This window comes from Zonotrichia leucophrys, chromosome 8, assembly GCF_028769735.1.
Source record: "Zonotrichia leucophrys gambelii isolate GWCS_2022_RI chromosome 8, RI_Zleu_2.0, whole genome shotgun sequence".
Lineage (NCBI taxonomy): Eukaryota > Metazoa > Chordata > Aves > Passeriformes > Passerellidae > Zonotrichia > Zonotrichia leucophrys.
In genome coordinates this window covers 7,684,746-7,711,534 of record NC_088178.1, presented here as the reverse complement: position 1 = coordinate 7,711,534, position 26,789 = coordinate 7,684,746, and the positions used below count along the sequence as shown (strand labels likewise).

Below are 26,789 nucleotides of genomic sequence, written 5' to 3'. Positions count from 1 at the left end.
CGGGGCGGCGGCGGGCGATGGCGGCGCTGCCCCGGGGCCCGCGTGTACTACTGGAGGAGCAGCAGCAGGGCGCTGTGGCAGCCCCGGTGTGCCGGAGCTGAGGGGGCCGCTGGGCGCTGCAGGAAGCCCGGCCCGCGTGGTGAGTGCGCTGCCTCCGCCGCGGGGTGCGGGGAACAATAGGGCGGGAGCGCTCTGCCCGCCTTGCCGAGAAGGGAGGCGGAGGGGCGGGCGCTGGGACGAGATGATCTCCAGAGGTGCTTTCTACTTCTAACAATTCCGCGACTTTGTGCCTCGCCAGGCCTCAGGCTCCTGCCGGGCTCGATTTCCGAACGCCTCGGCAGGCGGGGAGGGACCGCGGCTCGCTGTGCCCGATGGGGGGAGGCTGAGAGCGGCTGGGTCCGGCTGGGGGTGGGGAGAGGCGGCATCGCCTCAGGCTGCGGCGGCCGAGGGACAGGCGGCTTTTGTGTGCCCCCTGTGCCTGCTGTTGTTGTTTCCAGGGGCTCTGCCTGCCTCTGCGTGAGAAAACTCGTCCCTGTGTCGCGTTGAACAACAGAGACGGGGGGGAAATAATGGCAGAGCCCTACCAGTCCCCGGGACACCTCTCCGCCCTGGGTTGTGGCTCTTTTGTCTGTTGTGCCTCAGGGAAGAGCGCGGTGGCCGCGGCTCCCTGTGCGTGGGGACAAACGATGGTGAAAGCGCACAGGATCTCCCTGACTTGCAGTAGTTTTTCCACCCTGGCATTGTTTTGGCTGTTGGATTACACCCACAGAGTGGGTAGGGTTTCATGCTGGGGGTGCGGTGTTGGTGTACCTGGGATTTAATTTGCTTTGATGGTTGGGAATGTCCTGGTGTCAGGTTTTGTCTTCAAAAGCCATTGTGAGGTCTGTCTTGTTTTAAAGCAGGGAACTGATGAAGGTTTTGGTTTTTTTCCCGTAGGAATTGGGAATGTTTTGTTTATCTCTGCACGCCTTTTTATCCAGAATGTATCTCTTATTTTTATACATTTTAGTCAAGTATGCGTGACAAATCATTTGTTCCTCCAGCAGAAGCTACGGTTTTCTGTGCTTTTTTTGCCATATTGAAAATGGCTGAAGTGGGGGAAAAAATTAAAAATTTGCAAAAATAATTAACAGGTTCAAAGTAACCTGGATTGCAGCTGAGCTGCTTTAATCATTGTAACTGGTGTAGCAATGCTGTCATTTAATGACTCTGCTGGAAGATAAATGCAGCATTTATACTCTATTCACATTATTTGGTTATAGAATTGTGAGATAATACAGAAATACTCTGAGGCAGAAGTTAATGTATTCCTAAACTTATGTTTTCTTGCTTCTCTCAGGCTTATGAGGATGTGGAGGTGGTTAATTTTGTCAGCTATAAATGTCTGTATTGCTGCATTTGAAGTCAATGAAGCTAATATGGGACTTGATGGCTGTATAAATAACCTGTGCTCAGGAGCAGTTGGTACATTACTGCCAGTTTCTAAGCTTCACCAGGAGCTCCATGGCTTTCTTCAGTGCATTAATACACAATGCTGATAATGAAATTATGGTTCCCACTAACGTAAATAGAAGCAGGCGTTATCAGGCACATTTTCCTTTCCCAGTGATAGCTTATGGCTTTGCCTTCCTGTCCTAGAAAAGGGTCTGTGAAAGCAGACAGCCTGACAGGCTGCTTGGAGGGAAATTTAGAAAGGCAGGTACCATCAGAGCAGTCTGTTTTGACAACCAGAGACTTGAGTTTGTCAGTCACTTATGAGCAGCAGGAACCTTCCTCGACATAAGTGGGAAGTAACTTGTATGGTTTCTGGTGTTTTGTTGTTCGTTTTTGTGAGGGTTTTTTTTGTCAGCTTGTATCCAAACTAGCTTAGTTTAAAATGAAGTATTCTATAAATGTCTGATGGGATTGTGGTGTGCTGATAATTTAAACTAATGTTCCAGTGAGCAGATGAATGTATGAATCTGGAAATTGCAGACATTAATAACGCAGACTTTAATTTAGGGGCATCTTGAGGTGTGTATTATTATATAAAAGGGCTTATGCTAAAGCAGAAGAAGAGAAATGAGCAGGAATGCTTTTGGAAACTTCTGACGTGTTGCCAATGATTCACCAGCAATCTGGGTGGAGCCATTATCAATCTTGTTGAATTAAGCATCACAGAAGTTGAGATTCAGTGAGTGTATATTAAAATAATGCTTTAATTACTTTGTATGGGGCTTAGAGGCCTTGGGTGACACTGATGCTGGCTACCTTTCATAGTGATGGCAGAAACTGATATCCCATTTAATGAAGGCCTCTATCTCTTAACTAACCGGTGCTGTAAAAGGTTGTTTCATGATACTTAGGAAATTGACCTTTCCCAGTCTGGAATATGTAGTGATATGAAGGATAATTAGGTTTGTTTTTTTTAATCTGCACCAAGAATTACAGTTTACATGCTGGATACCTGGGGGAAAAATGTTCCAGCCATTTGAAAGAACTTATGGAGTCATAGCTTTCCAGTGGTATGATATGTACAGCTGAATTAGAAGGAAAGAACTCATTTGCATGTAGGTTCCCAAACTTCCCAAGAAGCTCAGAACAGTGATGCAGATGCCACCATGAGGTATCTTTTAAGCAGGTGACCTTTATAAAACTTTTTTTTTTTTTTTTTGCAAAGCCTACTCCCACCATGGATTCATTGAGTCATTTTGCAGGTGAAAGTCTGTGTGGTTTTGTGGTGTTTTTCCCACACCCAGTAAATCAGGTGGTTGTTTGCTGGAGCATCCCAGGTAACATTGCAGGTGGGCCAGAAAAACAAATCTGACATGGCAGATAAAACATAGGGGAATTAGTAGTGTGAAGTTCATGTCTTGGACTGTACTAGGTTACAAGGGGGAAACCATTGTCTATAATGTGCTGTTGTTGTGAAAGATTATTATATAAACACTGCACTGACCGAAATTTCAGTGTGACCTTCAAGATTCCATGTAGGCTCTGTTACAGTAATGCAGTCTAGGGGACTCTGCTAGCTGAGAAAGAAAACCACAAATGTTTACTTGGTTATATTATTTCCTTTTCTGAGCACTGGTTCCACAGTGTGCCCAGAATTGGGTGCAGTTCCCCTCACTGAGTCTGACCACTTGTTTTGCTGAAGAAGTGCATCTCTTGATAATTATTTTTTTCATCAGTCTCATTTTCTTCATTACCAGTACAGTTAAAATTGAAATGGTATTAGATTTCCAAGGGCTAACTGATTTCCTAATGAGATTTTTTATTTGTGGAAGTGGGTTAATGGGCAAGAAGGTGCAAAAGTCCTGATGGCCTATTATAAATAGATTTTTCTGATATAAAAATAATTTCAGGTTAGAGTGCTTGAGGAAACAGCTTTCCTGTTACTGCATGGTAGCAACACATTTGGTGCTGTGAGCTGGAGAAGAAAGAGATTTTAGTGATAGAAATAGGAAGAATTCTCGATAATTTGCTGTGAATGTGTGTTGTCAGAGGCAGTGCCAGTTGTGCCCTGCTCTGTGTTAGGAAGTGCAGAGGGTGATTCATGCAGGTATGGAGGGTGCCCTGGCCTCACATTGAGATTCCTTTCTAGTGGAGTGAGAGGGGAGGCAGCTGCAGGGAGTCTGAGGCAAACCTGCAGTGGGCAGAGATGGCCTCTGATAGGCTTCAGGGCATATATGCATATGCAAAAGGGCCTGGACATCCCATGCAGCCTTTTACATGCCAACTTCTGCCCCACATGCTAGGTTAGGTTTTCTTCCCCCAGAAAAAATAAAAAGGTATTTCAGGAATGCTAAAAGTCACATAAGATCTCTCTTTATCACTTGATTGTACAAAGTAGGTAGAGGCCTATGTAAGCTACAATGTAAGCTACCTTGTTAGAATGAAGACATTTTTAGGAATGTGGATAAAAATCTTCCTATGAGAGAGAGAGGTGTGAGGAGGAGAGGGGAAACAAGGGAAGAGGATTGTTTTGACACACAAGAGGATTCTTTTTTTCTTGTTCTGCTACATCAGAAATGGAAGATACGCAGTTAAACTGAAAAGTAGTGGAAGTGTTGCTGGAGGAACAGATCTTTCACTTGCTTCACACAGATTGTGACAGAGTTGCCATGTAATTTGATACAAAGAACACAGAAGAGTGTGTGTCAGGGAACGCTGTGGTGAGTCTGGAATTCAACATTACAGAAGCTGGAGGATTTATTGACAGCTATGCCTTCCAGCCATGGTCACTAAAACCACCAGAAGGACATGTTGTTCTTGCCTCTGGCCAATAGACCTCCCTCACTGGAGATTGCTTGCAAAACCACTTTTTGAAGTATTAATTTTCAATGACTGGTTTTCTGGTGTTTGTGGTGTGCATGTTATATTGATCTGAGACAGGACTGCTTCAGCTACAAGACAACTGAAGGAACAAAGTGTTTGGTGTAGCTGAAATGTGCCAGGCTGGGAAAATGAGATCTCACAGGTGCTTCCTTATTTCCCTTAGTTTTTTGTTTTAACAGGGAAAGTCTGGTTGGTCTCACCTCTCTGCTATTCCAGATTAATAGGTGTTTTTAAAATTGTCTTATTAAATACTCTTTCAAAGCAGGCTGTTAATCTTAAATAAAAATCTGGACATTTGAAATGTAATTATTTTTCAGAATGCTTCCGTGTTCATTAGATTCTGTCAGGATAAGCTTTGGAAGTTGAGGTGTGGTGGTTTTTAAACCTGTTGTTGTTAACAAAATGCTGGTTGATCACCTGATGGAGCAGGAATGTTTCTAGCTTGGATCTAAAGGTCTTCTCAGCACTTTTTCCTGAACTCACTTGGAGCAATTACTTTAGTTCAGATAGTGAGCAAGTTGGAAGGGTTTTCAACTTCAACTTTGAACTTCCTTGCTATTTACAAGGGAGACATCTACTATAGTGGCAGGAATCTCACCTCTTTGCTGTGCATTGGAGGTTTTCACAGACTTGCAACTAAATATTTTTGATAAATTGTGTCAGCCTGTGTTGGTCCCCATCTCAAAATTAGGTGCTACCTTTAGGGCAAAAGGAGTCAGGTTCAGGGAAGGTATTACAATGGGAATGAATTGAAATTCATGCCACAGAGGATGGTCTTAATTACCTGCTTGTTAATAAACCAAGTTCTGTGGAGCACTCCCAGTGTTGGTAGCATTTAACTTTTCTCCATTTACTCATAATGGCTTGGCACTCTTCACTTTCTGTAGCAATTGTGTTTGAATTAGGAACTTCTCCCTGTCTTACTACAGTCACTGTGTAATATAAATGCCCTTGGAAAGTGACTGAAATAAAACTTTTACTGTTGACTTACTTTTCCTGTAAGTCACATTCTTTCAGTTTGTTCTCCTTCACCTCCATTCCTTTTGTTACCACTTTAGAATGGAGGTCCTTGAGGTGCTATTTGATGTTAGAGCTGTACCAACAAATGGAACTGTTAGGATTTCATTATCCAGCTACTCACAGTACAGCAAGATAAAGTGTTTTGTCCTCTGGGGTTTTGGTTTTTTTTCAATTCTGTGCTAAGATATAAGAGCTGAAGGAGAGACCTTGAAATTAATGGAGACCAAATTGTAAAGTAAATTGTAGAAAGTGAGTTTGATTAGCTTATGTGGCATTCCTGAATTGTGGCATGTTGCATAAACATTATTTTATGACCATTAATGATTCTGGCAGTTATGCAGGCCTAATGATAATTAAAGCTCACCTTTCTGATATGAGCTCTTCTCTGGGAGGCTTAGTAGAAAAAATTTCCCTGCCTCTATAAGTGAACATTATGCTAATGAAATCTTGAAACATCTGCTTATGAGTCCACTGAAGCAATCATCTCTGTCTGTGGTGTGTCACAATTTCAAATCCCTGTTTCATTGTACAAAAATCAAGCTTGGGTTTTGTGCCACAGATTGAGGTGGTTTGAGGAGATAGGAAATAGCAACATGCTGTCCTGCTTTACAATCTGTGTATGGAAGGAAGAGCAGGAATTGTGAAACAAATCTCAGCCTCAACCCTCTACAAATGAAAAATCTTCCCAGCTGTGTATGATGTTGCACATGTATTTCATGAGCTCTGCTGGAACAATTGTTGACCACAGTGGGAAGTTGGTTCTGCGTGTGTCTGAGGGGCTGCATACCAAATCACCACTACTCCTCTAATGTAAACAGAACTAATTAATCACGTTGCAAAGATCTAGATAATTAGCTGTTAATCATCATACAGAAATTGTCACTAGCTCCTGCATTGTTGTTAATTATTGCATGGGTAGACGAAATCCAGAGTTTTGGAAGCTGGAAAATGGCTTGCTCTTATTTAGCAGCTCTGAAGGACAGTAATTCTTGGTCTTGCTTTCTTTGAGGGGATGTGGATTTTGGATCAAAAATAGATGAGAACAGGGCAAAGTCTCATAAATTAGTAAAGCAATGGCAAAGGAAATAGCACTCTGATGTACCTTTCTAGACTTGAAATGACTTTTCTCTAAGGAGTCTTTATCTCTTTGCTTGCTAAAATGGTCTGTTTTCTTTGTAGGATTTTTTTCTCCTGGCTGCATGGTTATCTTTCATTTTCTGGTATTCTCTATTTTTCTTCTAATTTTTTTTTTTCATTTAACTTTGTTCTGCTTTGAGCCACTCGTCATTTCAGCCAGCTAATGCAGGTAACAGAGATGGCTTTTTGCCTCTGAGTTTCATTGCTTTATAGTTCAGAGTTGCAGGATAGGTGGTTTGGATAATGGAGCAACCTTTGGTGCTCTATGTTCTTAGAATTTACTGAGGACTGTTGAAACATCACTGCTTCCTCTGGAATTGATGAGGAGTTAGGGAGCATTGTTAAATTTGAAAGGAGACATGAAGAAAAATAAAAATAAGTTAGGCTGAACTGGCCTGATGAGATGGACTGGGTTAGTTAAGCCAAAGGCACTCAGGCTGTCCTTCCTGTTTTATGAGTCATTCTGCCATTTAATTGTGTTGGAAGGTCTCCTGTAGAATTAATTAAAAAGGAGGCTTTATTAGTGCTGAAAAACTTCTAGTCAATTTGAATTTTAGTCTTCTTGTTTAAACCAGGCCTTATGGATAGAAGATTGACACTGTAACTTCTTTGTAAGTGAATCATAACAGTGGAAAGAAAATGTTATTCAGGGCGGTGAGAATTGCTTCAACTTTGGTTGTTTGGAGTAGACCAGACTATTTAAAATGTAACTGTTTGTTGCCAGCTATTGTCAGATTCTACCGAAGAGATGTGAGCCTGCAGGATTGTCTTCTGGACTTGCTAACCTGTGTGTGGATTTTAGTTTGCTGTACTTGTGTGCTGTATTAAATCATGCTAGCTGAATATACCTCTTTCATGCTACCTTTTGATGCTGCTTATCCACTGTTTTGTAGCTTTTACAAAACCAGTTCTTGGTTTGAAGACATCTCACATTGATTCCATCTGGTTTTGTCTCCTGAACTTTCTATTCGATTTGAGGATGCATTTGTGTTAAGAATCTTCAGGGACATGAATAATTTCAGTGCACAGAAAAGGTGCTCAAAGTAAGGGTTGGCTGTGTTTAGAAGCCCTCTAAATCATCCATCTCTTTTTTTAGAAGAGGTTCCCTGTTGATAACAGTGTGAGAGTGGAGGGATGTGGAATAACTTAGTTCTAACTCATGCCAAATTGGGACACTGAGCTTTTTGGTTTTCCCTTCAGTGATGGTGCTTAGCATTTTACTGGTGGCATAAAAGTTCTGCTGGAATGCCAGATACTTTTAATTTTTATTAAAATATTAAAGTAAAAGGCTGTGCACAAAGCCCTCAAACACCTTAACAGGGAAGCAAAAAGGCACAGCCCAGTTGGTTGCAAATCCAAGTAAATTCCTTCAGTTATACTTGTACTAAATTTACCCCTTTTGTCTAGTTATTACTAGACCTAAGACTTTGCTTCTCTCTGAGCAGTGTGATTTTTGCAGAATATATTCTTAGTGGGGGGAAACTTGGCAAAATTTTCATCTGTCCTTAATGCATGATGTTCCTTCTCATTTCTGTAGCATTTGCAAAAAGGAAAAAAATAAAAATAGGACTAATAACACTGGCATCAACACTGGCAAGTAGCTTTCAGGCTTTTTTTAGCATTCATTCCTTTACCAGGAGTATTGGAAACTCGTCAGTTAAGGCAGAATAACGTAAGTGTCAACGTCTGCACTGCAGTTCATAGAAATGCAATATTTCCTGCCTGATTTTCTGTAAATCTGAGGATTGACATGATTTCAGCAAACAGATCTATAGTAAGCTTTTCTGGTCACTCCTTTCTCAGTGGAACTTTTCAGTCAAATGTTTCTAACAAAATAGCACTCAGGGGCGGGGTGGGGATGTCTGTGGGTGAGTTTCTCAGGAGAATTCTGTGCTCACAGCAGTTTTTATGTGAGTTTTTAGATTCACTAGACCAGTTGAGAACAGAGCTTGAGCTCTGTCAAGTTGAAGCTTGGCCATGGTGTGGGTGACTTCAGGACATAGCAGGAGGAAAGGCTTCCACAGAAATCCTTGCATTGGCATTTGAGGATGTGATGATGTGGCTGTCACGTCAGGCACTACAGGAGAGGGAAGGGGTGTGGAGTCAGGATTACTCACCAGGTATTAAAACAGTCACAGGTATATTTTAACTAAAATCTCAATTGGAAAAAAAACCCCCAACCTTCTACAGTGTCTTCCTGTGAGTAATATAGGTATTCATTCACTTGATTAATAAAAATGTGGCTTGTTCTTCCCCAGGAGAGGACAAAAGGGGGAAAAGCCCTTGCTCATTTACCAGTTTATATGACAGTAATTGGGAGCCTTTAGGACGGGGAAATGAGTGACAGCAATCCTTTCCTTCAAGCACATCTGATCATTCATTAATGCAATTTCAGAAACTTGCTGGAGCTTTTGAGAAGTGGGAATAGTCAGTGCTGTTGATGTGACAAGCTGTTATGTGAGTTGTCATTACAGAAAAAAAATGGACAGTAAGCCTATGGAAATCCAGTGACTCCAGTATGCTAATAAACACATTTAAATACTTTGTTCTTGTGAGGTTTTGCATGCTGAATAATTCCCAGTGCAGTTATGAGGGATACACTAGTGCTATTGCAGCTGCCTCTGGCTTACCCATTTTTAGAATTTTCTCTCTTGAATTGTCATTAGGTTTTAGCATACTGTCATTGCTTTTATTGCAAAAACAGCAAGTGGCTGGAAACAGGAATATGTGTAAAGAAACTGCATGGGTGGTAAGAGTTTCAATGCCTAGTTTTCCTTTCCTATGCCTTACCATATATTTGGATATCTGCTGTTTAACCAGGCTTACACAGGCCAAGCCAGAGGAAATTTAAATTATCAAATCATGCAAATACTTGCTGTACATGGCTGGCTTGTCATTTGTCGTGGCTTGGACTGCAGCAACACTGGTGCAATGGGCAGCTGAGTTCTATTTTTAAGCCTGTTAAAACCAGGAAATTTGAAACATGGAAGGATCTTTCTGGGTAGTTGATGTGTGCCATAACTGTAAAACACTGATGAGGTGTACTCTGTACTCTGCAGGTGCTGGACAAGGTAGCACTGCAGTCAGGGTGTGGAAATGCTCAGTCCCTTGTGGGCTCATGGCAGTCTGGGACAGTGCCTGTTAACATCTCATGGTGAGCTGGCACTGCTTCAGGGAGATTGTCAATGGAAGCTAAACCACCCAAATCAAGTACAGAGTTGCTTGATTTTGCAGCTACTGTTATTTGCTTTCTGAGCCTATTTCAGTCTTATCTTAAGATATTGGACTAGATAAGCCTTATCTAGTCCAGTATCTTAGTTTTCCTTGAGTGAAGTCTAAATTTCTGTGAATAGTCCACTAGTGCAAGTTTACCCTTTGCTTTTAGCAAGTTAAGCTGGTTCAGCATGCTGTGGAGATCTGTGTGCTTTTCAGTAACACAGCTCTGGCAGTAGTTTGTGAGATACAATTTCACAAACTATCCCATGTATTTTTTATTTTACATCCTTCTGGTTGCTGATACTGCAATAATGTAGTTGTAATATGTTTTTAGAGAAAAATATGTCTTTGAAGACTGGGAATGAGAAAAATTCTTTGCAGATTGCTCCATTTAGAATAAGTCTCATGCAAGGAAGCAGTAAGAGGACTCTTTTAAAAAAGACAGCATTCCCTGTTTGGAGAACTGTTTTTACAAGTCATAAGCAGCAAAATTCATCAAGTTGGCACTGGATTTTTAGTAGATTCCTCCCAGGATTATTGCATTTTGCCTTCTTGATTGAATGATTTTCAAGGTAGGTAACTTTAAACTTCTATAACTAGGGTCATAATTCAAAACCTCTTTATGAGAGGATGTAGGATTTTTTTTCCCAGTTGAATTCAGGCTTCTGCAAAAAATAAATAAACCTCTTATCCATTACTGATGGGAAGATCATTGACATGTTGGGGGTTGGGTTTTTTTCTCTTACAGATGGCTATCTTATGTTGTTTGCTCTATCAAAAAATGTAAGGCAACAGCTTTCATTTTTGTGGTTAAGCCTGAAATGTTTGTTACTGGTTTAAGAGTAGGTGTTTAATGGAAACCCTGAGAATTGAGCCTTTTGTTACCACTCACTAAAACGGTGGGTAATTTTGTTATGGGTTTAACACTGGCTAGAAGCCAGGTACCCACAAAATAAACCACCCAAAAGAAACTATTCACTTTTTCTCCTCTCTATAGTTGAGCAGAAGAGGGGGAAAGAACAACTAAAAGGCTCATGGGGTGAGATAAGGATTAGGAGAAAACACTCTAAGGGCAAAACAGGCTCAAAAATTAAAAGGTATAAAGAAAAATTTATTAACGGAATTAAAATACAATAATGAGAAGTAAAATAAAGCTTTAGAACACCTTCACCCGCAGATCTTTCCATCATTGACAGTGCAAGGAGACAAAACATGAGGTTTATAGTCAATTTGTCAGTTCTAAAACCTTTTCTTTAGTTTGTTTAGGGGAAGGAGTCTCTTCTGTTATGCTGGGGGGTCCTTCCCATGCGAGTCCATTCTCTGTGAACTTCTCAAATGTGCTTCTGATTTTCCTTAGTAGCAGTCCTGCCCAATGTGCTGCAAAGGGAGTCTCTCCCATGGGCAAAGCAGTCTTCCCATAACTGGTTTTCATGGGCCATTTAGTTTGTGGGATGTAGTGTTTAAGGATGAGCTGTTCCAGTATGAAAGCAAGGCTCTTCTTCCTCTGTCTCTGGAAGCAAGGGTTCTCTCTGTCTCTCTTCAAGTTTCTCTTAGATTACAGCTTTTCAGCATCCACACACTCTGGTGTGAGCACCTTTTTTTTCCACAGACTGTGGGTGAGTTCTGTATCTTCTCCATGCACTTGATGAATTACAGGGAAACTGTGGTGTTATAATTCTCACCATGGCTTGCAGAAGAATCTCAGCTCCCATGCCTGGAGCACCTCCTCCTCCACCTCCCTCCTTTTCACCAACATTAGTGTCACCATGTTGTTCTCCTCACGTCTTCCCCTTTTCCTTTTTCTGGCTCTGAAAAGAGTTGGTGTCCGTAGGTTCCTTTGTTATCAAGTTCTATCAACTGTAAAGTTTTTTATTGAGTTCTGCAGTGCTCAAAGGTTGATTCTGTCCAGGGAGAGCACCGGGAATTGCTCGCCATGGTCATGTGGTCCCTGCCAGCCCTGTGCGAGCTCCACTCAGCGCCTCCCCTCGTATGGGGCACCAGAAAGGAAAAGCTGCTGCCTCCTCTGCCCCTCTGCTCGCAGCGTGGCTGCCTGAAAGCAGCTGAGCAAACCGAGTTCATTGTGATCCCAGTCCATTGTGATCCAAGCCAGAATGGCAGCGGCCGTGTGGCGCTGCGCTGGTTCCGACCGCGCGGTCCTGGCTGAGCGGCTGCTCCCGCCGCTGGCCCCGGCCGTGTGGGCTCGACTTTGGCTGCTCGTGGTGCCAGGATGGGCCCCCCAGCAGCAGGGCCCCAATGGCCAGCTGGGAAGGGGCCCAGTGGCCCCTCTCACCACCCCTCAGACAGGCAGAAGAGGAATTGAATTCCCTTTGTTCTTTTTGACTATGTCGTCACAGAGGCGTTGCTAACTTCCCTCTTTGGGCCAGCCAATATGTCCATGTCAGAGCCTTTAGGGATTGGCTCTGCTGGACATGGTAGAAATTTCAAGGAGCTTCTATTTCAGAAGCAACCTCTGTGGCTTCCTCCACCCCCACTAAAAGCCAGATTGTGTTAAACTAACACAACTTTTAATGATGTTGTCAAGCTGCAAAGAAAAGATTCTATTTTTATAAATCTAGAAGGTGAGACTGACACAAAAGCTGCAAAATATTTAAGGATGGGATTTTTTTCATGTAATTGAAGGTTGCCTGAAAAGTCTAATTCAAAAGGAGTACCTTGCCCCAGGCTATTTTTGGCCTCTGGAACTGCTTTTTTTAGCAGTGCTACAAATTGAATCACCGGCTGCCAGTATCATTTAAAGCAAGTGAGGCTCAATTACATTCTGAGTCAGACGTACCTGAATTAACCTGCTTTTCAGCAACAGTTGTGTGACCTCTCCTGCTGCTACTTAAAGACTTAAAGCTCTGTGTGAATGGTAATTTAACACTGCCTAAAAGTCTTGAGCAGGCTTGTCAGTGCTGAATAGTGTTTGGATTTTTACATCAAATCTCTTAGAGATGTGGAGAAAATCTTGTATAGTGTGTTGACTAGCTAATTTTTTATTTATGCAATTGTTAACAAGAGAGCTGAAATTCTCCGGGCTCGGTGCCATTTCTGCCACAGCTGCCTCTTGACCTTGGATGACTCCAGAGCTGTAGTGTAGATTAGGTTGTGTTATTAGAACACAATTGCAGTCTCTGTCATGAAAACAGGTAGAATAAGATAACGAACATGAGTTTCACAGATGAGTAATATTCCTGCTATTTTTGCAAGTGAAGCTGTTACAGGACTCAACAAATAAGTATGTCTGGTTTTGTTTGGGCTCTGTAAGCTATTTTTGTATCAACTATTGTAGCATTTACAATTGCTTCCTATTTGCAGCTAGGTTCTAGGGGCAGTAAGGTGATGTGAGTTATGGGCTGCTAGAGCATTCTCTGGACAGTACTGCAATGAGCTGAAAGGATGGCTTTGACTGTATTTGCATAACTTGCACCATTAAGCATTGCTTAAATCTAGCCCTGTTTTTGAAATTAGGTAATTTTGGTGGATTTAGTATAAAGTAACAATTCCACAAGTTATTGCTCATATTCCTTATTCCATTTCGCCTACTGTCATCATTCCAACCTGTGAGTGTAGCCTTATTGTTAGGACTGCTGAATTACATTTAGGTAGCTAGTTAGAATTTAGGCAGTACTTTCAAGATGCCTTCCATTAATGAAGAAATATATAGAAAGTCTGTGTTGCCCTGGCTGTGCCCAAATAAGCTGCTTATGAAACCACACCTAAGAGCTTGACAAGTCTACTGATGCTAAAAGTGTCTGCCTTGAAGTTCCTTCTTCTGTGCTTCCCACATTTTTTCCCTTGTTTCCAGGACTTCTTCATCATTTAAGAGATCTGAAACATCTTTTGGACCCTTTTAGGAGCGAATGTGAGAAGGAAGAGAATTTGACTTGGATAGGCTTAGATCCTTAACAGAGATGAAGCCTGGGCATGGAGAGTACTTTCTGTGAAGTAGCCTAGGCCCTGCTCTAAGCCTATGTCTGAAAATGCACTGGAAATGCTAAATAGGTGAAGTCTCAGTATCTGTCTACCTTGGTTGTAGAATGCAAATATGAGTCTGGATGTTTGGATCCTCACAAGGCTAAGGTGATTAACACACATTAGTTTTTTCAGAAAGATTACCTTGTGTTGCTGCTGGGCTAAATGTCATTTGAAGTATCATGCTTGTAGGTAGTGGCTGTGATTTGCTCTTTGTTTACAGCTTGGGTATTTTCAGAGAGTCAGAGGTGATCAGGTTGGAAGGGACCACAGTGGGTCAGTGGGTCCCCCCTCTCTGCTCAAGCAGGGTCATTCCAGAGCACATGGCGCAGGATTGTGTTCTGACAGGTCTGGAATATCCTCAGTGAGAGACTCCACAGCCTCTCTGGTCTCTGTTCCAGTGCTTGGTCACTGCACAGGAGAGAAGTTCTTGGTTCAGGTGGAGCTTCTTGGGCATCCATTGCTGCCCACGGTCTCTTGTCCCACTGCTGGGCCCCAGGGAGCAGAGCCTGGTCCTTGCTCCGAGCCCTCCCTGCAGACAGGGACACGGGGATGAGGGCCCCTCTCAGCTGAGTCTGCTCTGGAGGCTGAACAGCCACAGGTCCCTCGAGAAAGCTGCTCCTGCCCTTCCTCATCTCCTCAGCCTCCTCTGGGCCTGTCCAGGAGCTCCAGCTCTCTCCTGCCTGAGGAGCCCAGACCTGGGTAGCAGGGGCAGGATCAGCCCTGGGAGAGCTGGCAGTGCTCTTCCTGTTGCATCCCAGAGTACCATTGGCCTTCTTGGCCACAAGGGCACTCATTTAATTAAAGTTTAACAATTCTCTTAGCAGCTAGACTTGACTGATATGGGAGAGAGATGAGGAAAACCTGGATTATCTTCTGTTAGCAATTCCTCAGGCTGCCTGCCTCAAGTTTTAACAAAAACTGCTGTGTTGTGGTGGGCACAAAAGCATTCTGCTGTGCACATTGTTTGTAAATGGGCATCTTTTCTCTGAAGCTGATGGTGCCATACCATTTCATCATAATGCAGAAATGATATCACATGCTGGACTGAGCAGGTGCCTGAAGTAAAGAAGCTGATTTATTGAAGCTGATATAGTTCAGTAACTGTATCAAAATCTTTGAGAGAACAGTGTAATGGATAGAAATACAATAAGGATCAGAGGGTGAAAAAATATACTTTGTCTCTCTGAACTCCCACTATAATAAAATATAGGTGCCACAAAAATGAGGTGCTCCATTGCCTTTTGAAACAACATCTCAGTAGTCTAGAGGTGGCTTTGTATGTAACAGACAAAAGTAGCCCTTCTTGTGATGGTGATGTTTAAAATGAACTTGTACATTAAACAGGCAGGCAAGCAACTACATTGGTAATTTTGTTAAAAAATTCATTAGTTTTCACTGCTCTTGACTTTCTGCTGTTACTAAAAGATTTTTTAATGTTTAAATGCAGTCTTCCAAAATCAATTGCTTTGAAAGTAAATAGAATAACTGAAGCTTTATTAGAGAGCAGTTATGTAAACAGCAGTTATTATATGTTATTAACATGAAGTTATTTGGCATCTATTTTTAAAACAAAGATGACATCTACTAAGTTACAAGAAAAGCCACCTCCCAATCAGAGAAATGAGAAGCAAGAAGAAAACACTATAAAGAAATCCTGAGACTGAAGTTCTCAGGTGGACACTGAGAATGGTTGCTTAATACCTGTGGAGTTCTTCATAAAATGGGATTTTACATTTCCATTTTGCACTTTCAATAACAAAGTAGAAGCCTTTTATGGCCTATGCTGGGCAGTAGCATTTCTATTCACTTAACTGTGCTCTTACAGTGTACTTCAGCATTTCCTTACTATTGCACCTGGAATTTTTGTCATATATAAGGCCTGTTTTTTTTAAGTCTGCCAGTTTTTGAAAACAAATAAATAGGATAGTAACAAGTGTAATGCCAGCACTTGGACATAAGGGGAAGGAGGTGGAGAGGAAGTTGAGACTATTGCTTGATTCTTGCCTTGTAAGTTTGTAAAATAAAAAAAATTCAGTAATATTTTCACATTTTGCTACAAAAAAAAGAAAAATATCTGGATTTTTTTCCTTTTGGAGACAGTAGACAGTATTCTTATAGAAGTTTGCTGAGGTGCAGGGGGTGGGGGATAATTATTAAAGGTTGTATTGTAGGTTAGAGGGCTTTTTGAACCAGTATCTCCAGCCACCCTGTAAGTCTGCCTTTGTCCCGTTGTTTGAGGTTGCAGTTGTAGTAGCTGTAATGTCACTGACATCAAAGCAGTACTTTGTACCTTTTTGTTAGATTGCTTTCTTTAATGCTGTCTTTTTCATTGACTTGTGCTGGGTCTTCTCAATGATTCGTGACTAAGGAAGGATAAAGGCATTGTAGTGGCACCAAGATCTTCCCCTCTCCTTTCCTCAACTTCTCATTTTCATCTGCCAGATGCCTGTAGTAGTAGTTGTCAGGTAACTGTAGGTTGTTCCTGCATGGAAAAGAGCAATTCTGGTCTTGGTGATCCAGAGCACAACTCACTTCAATTGCATTCTCCTCCTCAAGTCCACTACTTGGGGCTGTTTTAGACAAGCTGTTTGTGTGGCTGATTTGTTGCCTTGTTTTAGTTAAAATGAGGTAGTGGTTGTGTAACTGCTGTCCACCCACATTTCTGCCTACCTGTGTTTATTAATAAAGATCTATTTAAAACTTCAACTTGGACAACTATGTAACCAGTCCAGCTGGAATATCTCACGAAGGAATGGGAAAAAAAGAGTGACTTCTCTAGCTGACACTGAGAGGTAGTATCTGTCTGGACCCTTGAATCTGAAGACCTCTACAGGCTTGTCCTCTTTATCTTTGTCATGGCTCTTTAAAATATTTGTCTTCTCTGGGAAAAGCAAATTGTTAGCCTGCCTCCTTGGCAGCAGGGTTGAGAGCTTCTGAGGATTTGACCCATTGAACTCAAGTCCCTGTCCTGAAAACTACTGTGGATTTTTCAAGTGCCTACTGCCTTTCTTCTATTAATCTGTTTGGTTTTTCCTTGATTTTTAAAATACTGGTTTAATCATTGTGTTCCTGTTAGAGTTTTCATTGACAAATACAAGAACTCGTAATTTGAAGTGGAAGGAACATGTTATAGAGCTGTTGTCTGCTATTAACTCCCTAGACTTTATCATCTCTTGGTAGAAAAATTTTTCTAGGTGGTAGATCATAAAACCATTTTGCTATTTAGATATAGATATACATATGATAGATAGATAGGCATTATGTATATATATGCATATATATGTGTATGTATTTATATTTCTATATAAACATATGTAAACAATATATGTTTATATATAAACACATATAATTTTTATATATAAAACATAGGAAATAATACATAAAATATAAATATAAATAGGTGTGTGTTATTTGCTCTTTTACATAAGCTGTATGGAATGTCTAATATTAACCAGAAATTATGAAGCTGGTTCTATATATCTTCCCTGAAAAATTATGATTTTATTCACATGCAGGTTTTATATTTTGGAGAACATGAGCAAGAACACTTAAATTTTGTCTACACCTGTTGTCTTTTAATGTTCGTGACCCTAATGGTGGTTGGGTGAGAATAGGGGTCAAGAAAATGAAATATATCATGTTTCATTCCATGTTTTTCCTGTTAAACACCATATAAATAACTTCATTCAACAGTTTTTTTCCTGTAGGAAGACATGAGGTCTTGCCTCACAGGATGTTGGGAAGCTTAAATCATTGTAAATTGCTTTCAGAGCTTCTGTTGGGGAGGTACTATGGTAGAGTTGTGATGTTGATGGTTTGATTTTCTTGTTTTCCTTGTGTTATTGCTAGGCAGGAAGCTTCAGATAAGGAATAACATCTTGTCCTTAACTGGCCCCATTTTCATAAGGTACTTCACTGACTCTACCAAGGGAGAGATATTTGCCTGATATTACATAAATTTCTCCCTGTGTTTCCGCAGTCAAAAATGACTGAGGAGAAGAGAAAGTAGATCTTGAATCCGATCTAACTGAGCTTCGGTTACTCCGGGCCATAGTTTTGACGATGTTTGTGATGTTATCTTTGCTTCTTTTTTTAAGAGCTTTATTAGCCCGCTGCTAACGCCAGCTAGGGCTTTGCAGGAAGGGCCGGGATGTGCATTACGTACGGAGGTGCAGGTTGTGCTTGGCTGGGGATTTCTCAGCCGGGCTCGGTGCTGTGGGCAGTGCTGGGTGGTGCCGGCAGCGCGCATGCGCCGAGCAGGAATGAGGAAGTCGGGCCCTTGCTGCCTGCAGAGTTCACTGGGGAGCTCGAGAGAGCAAACAGGAAGGGGGAAAACCCCCTGAATCTGTCCCATTTACTCTTCTGGCCTTATGGGATGTGTTGTTCATGGAGCTTCCCAGGCACAGGTAAGAAACTTCTTTTCTTCTACCTTCTCTTTTCTGGTCAGGACTTTCCCTCTCTCTTGAAAATTTCTCAGAGGTTTTTCTGTGGAACTGGATATGGAAAACATAGCTAATGTAATTTACCCTTTTCTGTGAACCGTGAAGTTGGCAGTACAGGGTGCTTGTAAAAAAAAAACACATTACTTTTAGCTGGTCAGGGCTTCCCACAGGTTGTCAGGTTAGTTTTTCCCTAAAATGATATTCAGGACTTTTTAAAGTATTTCCTCAGGGAAAAGAAGAAAACTACTACTTAAGTGTCCTCAGAAAAATACTGTTTATTCCAGTGAGCACACTGGAGTAGAAAATAAAAAGGTTTTGTGGAACACCGGCAAAAATTTGACAGGAATGGAGGATGTTCAGCTGCTGGCTCGAATTGTACTGTGGGTATCTGGTAATCCTAATGAGTTAGGGATTGCTTTACTGTTGTCTGTTAATCTAATTTAGGTTATTGATTTATTTTTAATTTCGAAGTGTCAGAGGTTTTGAAGTAGTTAATGTAGCACAGGACCAGTCTCACAGAAGAGAGAAGTGGTTACTTTTTCTCAGAAAAGTTTCTTGTTCTCAGAAAAGTGTAAGTTATTATCAAGGAGTAAGAGTCTTTAGAAGAATTAAGGCAATGCTGTTTTTTCTTTATTAGAGTAAATAATGATTACTCAAGAGTTGTATCGGTTGGCAAGCCTGAGTTTGTTTTGGCCATGAGAGCTGCTGTAGTGTTAAGCTTAGCACTAAATAGGCTTCACTTGTGCTCGCTGCTAACTGCGACAGGAAGTTTAGCCAGGAGTAATACTCAGCAGAAATGAAGCAGCTTCAGCTTAACTGAAGTTTGGTTGAGGTGATGATGCTGTTTGGGTAATGAAATGCTGTGGGAATACATAAAACTCAGGAGGGAGTAATGCTCTTAAAGGTCTATGTACTGAAATGGCAGGAGCTGAGCCAAGGGTGCCCCTTAGGTATGCTGAGTCATGTGCCTAAAGTGTGCCATGACTTAGTGAGGACTGCTGTGGGACAGAGCAGTGCCAGCTCGGCTGTGATGAAACAGCATGTGATGTGTCCGTGCAGGAGCATGCTGCCTCCAAATAACATGTTTGTGAGGGAATTTGGGCTGTGCTTGGAGCCTGCACCAAAGGGCTCCCTCAGAGAGCACCGAGTTCAAACTGAAAGCAGAGCAGTTTGCCTGTGTGTCATTGTGTGTGGAACTTGATGCCAGTGCGTGTTGGTACAGACTGTTCTGCATTTTACAAACGTCTTTTGTCCACAGTTGAATCTGCAGAGGACATGTGGAAGACTCTGGTTGCCACAGACATAACACAGCTTGGACATGAGGCTACGTCAGCCTCTGCATTGTCCAGCAGAGCGAGGAGGGAGTGGTTGTTCCAGGGGTTTGTGGAATAATCAGGTCTTTCCCTAAAGCACTGGCAGGGTCCCAGAGGAGACAGGTCACCGATCTGATTACAGCGTGACATTTCCAGGCTGGGTTGAAGGATGGAATTTCAAGGATTTCTTGGGGGCTGGGAGGCCCAGAAGAGAAGAGAAATTTTTCCAGGTCGTTCTAGATGTGAGTAAAACAGCTTATGCAGGGGTAAACAGGAGGATGAGACTTGCATACAGGTACTTTATATTTTCAAACTCAGAAATAACAATATCAGTTTCAGTGTAGGATTCAAACTCTGCCTTGGGGCATCTTCATTCTTAATTACACCTTTTTGTTTTCCAATTTATGGAAGACAAAAAAGTGTAATTTTTTAGTTTTTGTTTTAACTTTTTAGTTTTTTGCTTTCTTGGGTTTGACGTATCTCTTTTCTTTAATCATGCACAAAGGTATGTGTATGGAGATACATTTTTCAGTGTTAGAAGCTATTTGTGTGTGAAATACGTAGTGAATTGAGTGTGGGTTAAAAATGTAATATTATGGAGAGGTGGGCTATTTAAATAATTATGTCTTTTGTAATTTTTTACATTCTTTATTATTTGCTTACCTCTGGTATAATGCTGAACATAAACATTTTTTTAAAAAGCATTATACTATAAAAGTGAATATACTTTTCCTGCTGCACATGTTCAAAGTGTTCTCTTTCTATAGTGGTGATGGTTCCAATAGCAGACAGTGGTAGTGAAACTGTCTTATTTCCACTGTTTCATTGCCATTTGTAATGTCTCCTATTCAAAGTAGCTCTTTGAAGTTAGAGACTGGTTTTTCCCAGTTATTTCTAAAGTCGCAGTGAGTCACAGACCTTGATACAAAGCACAGTATCTTCAGCAGCTTCACCTCTCTGCATTTGTGAGTTTTGTGCCTGGAAGAGATTTACATTGTATCTATCTCAGTGCTTGGCTCTGCTCCCTGGTGTGAGGGCTGATCTGGGGGAAACAGGGCCGTAAATGTGGGAAGCTGTGCCAGCACCAGTGCTTGCTTTGGTGCTTGTGAATGCTCAGTCCCCGGGATGCCATTGCTGTCCTGTGTGGGATCAGGAATTTCCACAGGTGTGTGCTGATCTGCTGTGGAGTTCTTCAGAAGCACAGGGCTCGTTGTTCCAACAGCTGTTCTTGTCTGTGGGGAGAAGGTTGGCTGCATCCCCCCAGTCAGCCATCTGGTGCAGCAGCCACACGGTGTTGCAGTAGATGGCTTTCTGAGGTTTCTCACAGCTCTGTGTGCTATTGGCAGCAGCCTTCTTTTGGCATTTAGGCACCAGGACACAGGCTCAGACACTGTAGGGTCTCTCAGAGCTGTGCTTATGTACAAGCTTTGCTTCCCTCGTTCCCCAGCCTTTGGAGACCTGTCTTGGCACAGGATCATGGATGCCACTAATTAGTGCCTTCATCTCCAGACTCCCCAAACTTCTCTTTCAACTGTTGAATTTGTAAATAAATATGACCTATTTCATTATGCCAGAGGTACAGGTAGCAACAACATGGCTCTGTTTACTGGGGTTTTTGAATTAGTTTACTAATATTAAAGTTGCATTCAGCTCCTTCCTTCCAGTTCACAGCTTGGAATAGTGGTGTCTCCATGCTCACATCTGCTTTCTAGACCTGATGGTACAGCTTCATTTTAGCTTCTGGTTTTAAGTCTCCTCAGTTAATAGAAAACTTCTTTTCCTGAATGCTTGGCTAATAATTTAAGTAGACTGCTCAGTTTGTTTCTGAATTGCAGAGAAGTCTGGGAAATTGTTGCTAGATATTCTAATAGCAGTGTGGTCAAAAGGAAGAACTATGATTCAGCTCTTAAATTTTGATCCCCAAAGGATATTTCATAGCACAGCCATACATACAGTAGATTTACCAAGCTGTTTACTGCTTTTTTCAGAAGGGTTTCTGTAGAGTTTCTGGGTAAGTTCTGTTGCAGATTTGATTTACAAAGGATAGTAAACCTTGAATGCTTGTTACCAACATTTACTTAGCATATAGGAGGGCAGGTAGCCAGGGAAGGCTTGGAAATAAATTTGCTGAATGCTTTAGGATATCATCTCTCTGTTTGGTAACCTGGAAGTGTAGAAGATTTCATTTGGGTTGTGGTGATCATTAGTAATGAAAATGATTTGAGCCTTTGCTGACAAGATGGAAGAAAATGGCTGATTTGCCATTAAAGAGGTATTTTGGAAGGGGGAACCCTGAACAACCTTGACATCTTGTTGTGCAATGCTGGTTTAGGGTTAACCACATATGGTGCCACCTCTTCCTTGTGCCACCCTGCCTGGGTAATACTGATTTTTCTATTGATTCCTTATTGCTGGGAACCAGAGGCTGTGTGGCATTGTATATTGTCTTTTGAAAAGAGAAATAGTTATTTTTTCCCTAGAATTCATAAAGCATCCTGAGCTGGAAGTGACTCAGAGGCATCATCATAGTACAACTCCTTTTCATTAGCTTTAGAGCTAAAGTTAGGTGTTTGATGGAACTCAGCTGAAAGCTTAACAAGTAACACTTCATTGTTTACCTTGGCAAAGTAGTGTTAACTGTGGACAAGATTGCTCTAAATTCTGAAAAAAAGAAGCCTGTTTCATTCCAGAAAAAAAGTGGCAGAGGCTTTTTATTTTAGCATTAGAAATTTTTTTCTGTTTTAAAATGCCTTGACTCTGAATTGCACAGGTCTTGATATAAAGTTTCTCTCTTTGCCTTTAGAATTTAGATTTTAGTTGTAAACATTTTTTAAGCTGAAGATTTGATGAAAAGTTGCTTTTGCTTATGGCAGAGCTTCTGTCAGAACAGACACTTAGCAAGTCCTTGGTTTGAAACTGAAGCCAGTAGTGTGTGGAAAAGAGAAACTAATATATATGGGTGGTTGGGGTGTTATTTTTGTTGTCATTTTGCTCCTTGATTTAGAAAATTGTTTATGAATATTCCACTGCTGAAAGTAAGCCAGACATCAGAAACTACTTAATTACCAATTTTCCCTTTGATAATGGTTTTTTCATATCATGTGATCCATCTATTCTTGTACATTTCTACTCATATGAGTTCTACTTTTTTCCTGTCCCAATGCAGTATCTTGTCTTCCATTCCCTTATAATAAGTAATGTTTGGTCTTGTTAGTAATTTGATTTGAAAGTGCCAATAAGTAGTAAAGAGCTCCCAGCTTTTCTTCTATTGTAATTTCAGCGTGGTTTCTCTACAGAGTAAAGGTGTTGCTTTCTCTGTGAATGTCATCTCTATGCAGACAGTGGATGATAGAAATTGGGGTCACAAAAGGAACAGTTAAGGAACAATACCCAGTTATAAATGACTACTAGAAGTGGTTGTCCAGTTTTTGAAGGCTGGAGGTGCTGGATGGCAAACAGAGAGCAAGCTGGCAGTGCAGTTCCAGCAGGAGTGCATGGGCCAGGGTAACTGAGATGTGGCTGGATGGGTCCCTGTGCTAGCACAGAGCTCAGCACACGGGAGGCTGTGTGAAGGTGCTGGAGCAGCAGCACAGTGTCACTGAGTGAGGTGTGAGAGCTGCATTGCACAGTTCTGACTGACCCTGAGCCATTCCTCCAGTCCCCCTCGAGGCTTGGGCAGCTCACACCTTTCTGGAGTCATTGGGTGCCAATCCAGAGCCCACTGGACTCTGAAGAAAGGTTGCTTCTGATAGAGGCTTTGGATGAAGCCTTGTCTAATAAAATTATTTAAATATTTAATTATTTTGTACAGTCAATATTGTACAAAAGTGGATTAGTGGAATTCTTTTTTATTCACATTTTGTTAATGTCAATTTGCTCATTTATAGAGAGAAAGCATAAAAAATGAAAAGCTAATTAGTCTTACAACTTCAATGTGACAGTTATCTTCCATGATTTATTTTAAACTGTGTAACCACAGAAATGGTTTACACTGGCTTTTCCAGAGCCAGAGACTAGCTGGAACTAAAGCAAGTCATGACTCAGTCCTGTATTTAATTCAGCTACTCCTCAAGGAGTGGTGCTGCCCTAGCACAAAGGGGCTCCCGTGCCTGTTCTGGTACAGAATGCTAACTCTGTGTTTCTGTTTTCTTCTAGGTTATGTTTCACACTATGTGCAGACTGTCTGTACTTACAGAAGATATTTAAAACCAAACAGACTTTTTTGCAAAATTTTGATTCCAGTGGAATCTGTGCTTTAGATTTTTGTCTTGTCAATTAACTGGTGAAGCAATGCCTGTACAAGCTCCACAATGGACGGATTTTCTCTCCTGCCCGATTTGCACACAGACTTTCGACGAAACCATCCGCAAGCCCATCAGCCTGGGCTGCGGCCACACTGTCTGCAAGATGTGCCTCAACAAGCTCCACCGCAAGGCATGTCCCTTTGACCAGACCACTATCAACACAGACATTGAGCTCCTTCCTGTCAACTCAGCCTTGCTGCAGCTTGTGGGTGCTCAGGTATCCCTGCTTTTTGTTGGTTTTAAATGTTTCAGTATTTTCCTTCTTTTGGGAGGATAAGTCAGGAATACTAAAGGGTATGGTATTGTCTTAATGATGTCAAGAGAAGGCATCTACCTTTTTGTACATGTCTGCAAGAAGTAGTAAAAGTGCCTGGAACAGCAGTTTAAATCTTTATTGTGCTGGTGACCATGACTTTTGTTACATCTAATTCCATGGGCTGTCACCAGGGCAGGTTTGTTGTGTTTGCTTCCTTCTTCCTTGACTCCTGCCTAGCCATGCTCTGCCAAAAGGATGAGCTGGATCAGTGAGCTTATTTTGTGGAAGACATTTTTCTGTGGTAGGTTATGTACTTTACTGTATTCACCCAGTGAGACCTGTGTTTGGTTGTCCCAAAAGCAGGAGGGGCGTGTAAAGGATGTGGGACAGATCTGTCTGTTAGCAGCCTTTATACAGCCTTATTTGAAACTATGCAATGGGAACACAACTTCCTGAGATGACATGTTACTCTAAATCTATAGTGGTGAGGGGGGAAGCCTGCTTGAGACCCCCCTCTTTTGCTGGAGTAGGTACTGGTGAGTCAGCTGAAGTGGTGATATGATGGGGATGAGTGGCACTGGGACTGACAACAGCCCCAAGAAGGGGCAGGGATGTGTGGAAAGCAGGGTCACCCTGTTCAGTTGTAGCACACACTTAAGCTGGCAGAACCTTATGGATGTTAGGTCAGGGGTAGCTCCCTGTGACCCACACCTTCCAAGGCTTGTGGACAGCATTGTGGTCTTAGGAGAGGAGGGATAATCCTGTCTAACTTATGGGTGAAGAATGAAAATGTATCTGGGATGCAGTTATCATAAAGGGATTACTGCTTTATTTTGTACTGCTCCAGTGTCTGGGAAATTAAATGCAGCAGAAACTTCAATGAGATCTGTAGTCTGGGAGAAAAGAAAGAATTGTGGAACAGCTATAAAAAGTGTAGAGGAAAGAGATGCTCTTACGTTACTTTTTATTAGGTACTGTGACTTAAAGGTCCAGGTGTGCTTTTGCCACTTGTTAGTTTATCAGGTAATCTGGCTAATTTGTTGTTTTTCTTTTGTGATGTATGGCATACGGGTTATTTCAGAAGCTCAAAATCAAATGGTGTTTCTGGCTGTGCTAAGTGACTCATCCTGCTCTGCAGGAGGAAGCAGTGAGATTGTGCACTCCCATTTCTGTGATATGCTGCCATCTTTGAAGAGCTTCCAAGCAGTATTAAATCTATGGGTGATGTCATTAAAAAAGTTACAATTCTCTGTCTCTTACATGTTCTTCCTCTCTGCAGTTTCTTGAATATTTCCAGTTGCATCTGAATGTCCACATTTGTGATAAATGTCTTCCCCCTGCATTTGGTTATTTCGTGTGCACTTGTTAAGCTTTATGAGAAGCTGTATGATAGCTTCAATTTGACCTCTGCCAGAATTTAAATTTTTATGAAAACAAGATTCTGTAGAATGAGATGGAAATCCACCCTGCTCTGTATAGGTAACAGAATTTTTTCTGGTTTTACTAGTTAGCCAGCTAGAGTTTTGTGTGAGGTATAAAGCAAGGTTTTAAAGTTGAGTGCTCTCGAGACAAACACTATACTATAAGTTCTGACTTGGCACTAATGATGTCATTTTGTGCTCCCTTTTTATCCCTATTGTGGGATGAAGATTCACAGGACCTTGTTTCATCATGACCTTAAAGCTGCAAATGCCACCAAACGATACATTATTGCCACCCCTGTTCTTTGCCACTCATTTCTCATTGTTTGCTACTCCCAGCAGTGTGTTACCTGTAACAGTAACCATGGATCCTGGCTATTTATTTCTGACAAACTTTCCCCTTAAGAGACCTTTGAAGCCTTTTCCCTGCCTGCTCCTCATTTGAAATGACCGCGTGAATGAAATCAGTGTTCAATACAGCTCACTCTCCTTTCTCTTCCCTTTCCCATCCTGGCAGCTGTTGCAGTGTTTACCAGACACTGGATTACTAGAAAATGAATACAACTACTTTCCTGGGAAGGACAGGGAAACATTTGCTGTTTTCCAATAGACTGTCTAAGGCCATTTTTAAAAATCTTTTTATAAAAAAAAGGCTTGCTTAAGGACAAATTAAAAAAAAAAAAGTACTTTAGAGAAAGTAGTGATTTTGAGCTGTCCCACTAAGAGTGTACTCTTCTATTTGAGCAAAATGGTCTGTGAGCAGCAATTCAGCTTTCAAAGCATGAGTAGTGTCAACTTCAGTTGAAACCACTTCCATTTGTTTTTCCACTTCTGGATTTAGTTTCAGGAGCATGTATATGTCATTAGGGTCCCATGTACCTTTAACTAAGTCCACAGAGACCAGTAATATTTTATTTGTAAATGCTAAATTCCAAAAAAACAGGTTTAATTTTGGAAGGAAATACAGTAAAGCCCAACTAAAGCTTTTATCTGTAAGGGAGAAGAACAGTTTGTTCTTTTCCCTTTGGAGTAACTTCTGAGGAATTCACACATTTATACTTGTTAAGTGCTTGTTTGCTGGGGATGGAGGAGGAGACCAGGCAGTTTAAAGAAACAAATCTATTCTGCTGTGACTGGCAGCAGTGACAGGATTCCAGGGCAAGTCACTTTGGCTTTTGCACAAGTACAGCCAGTGAAATAAGCAGGATTCTGCTTCTGGGGAAAACACTGAATTTGTCACAGGTCACCAGGAAAGCATTCTCTGATGGTAGCATTCTCTCTCTGGATAGGATTTGTCACTCTAACAGTGAAAAGAGTTGGTTTCTTACTTGAATTAGATTATTTCTCAGTTTTCTCTCTCCTCACCCCTTTCTGAAATGAAACCC

General features: G+C 41.5%; 1 protein-coding gene across 9 annotated transcripts in view; it reads left to right on the top strand.

Moving 5' to 3' along the window:
* Positions 1-26,789, top strand: part of RC3H1 (ring finger and CCCH-type domains 1) — a 73,464-nt gene continuing 46,675 nt past the window's right edge. For 4 of the 9 annotated variants that reach the window (XM_064719515.1, XM_064719513.1, XM_064719512.1 and 1 more), the window contains exons 1-2: positions 8-139; positions 23,579-23,944. In XM_064719515.1, the coding sequence (XP_064575585.1) occupies positions 23,714-23,944 (231 nt within the window). In that variant the 5' untranslated portion in view covers positions 8-139; positions 23,579-23,713. Of the gene's footprint in view, positions 140-237; positions 255-17,975; positions 18,075-19,648; positions 19,666-23,578; positions 23,945-26,789 lie in introns of those variants that run through there. The other 5 variants (XM_064719519.1, XM_064719514.1, XM_064719510.1 and 2 more) reach the window with 5 other exon arrangements.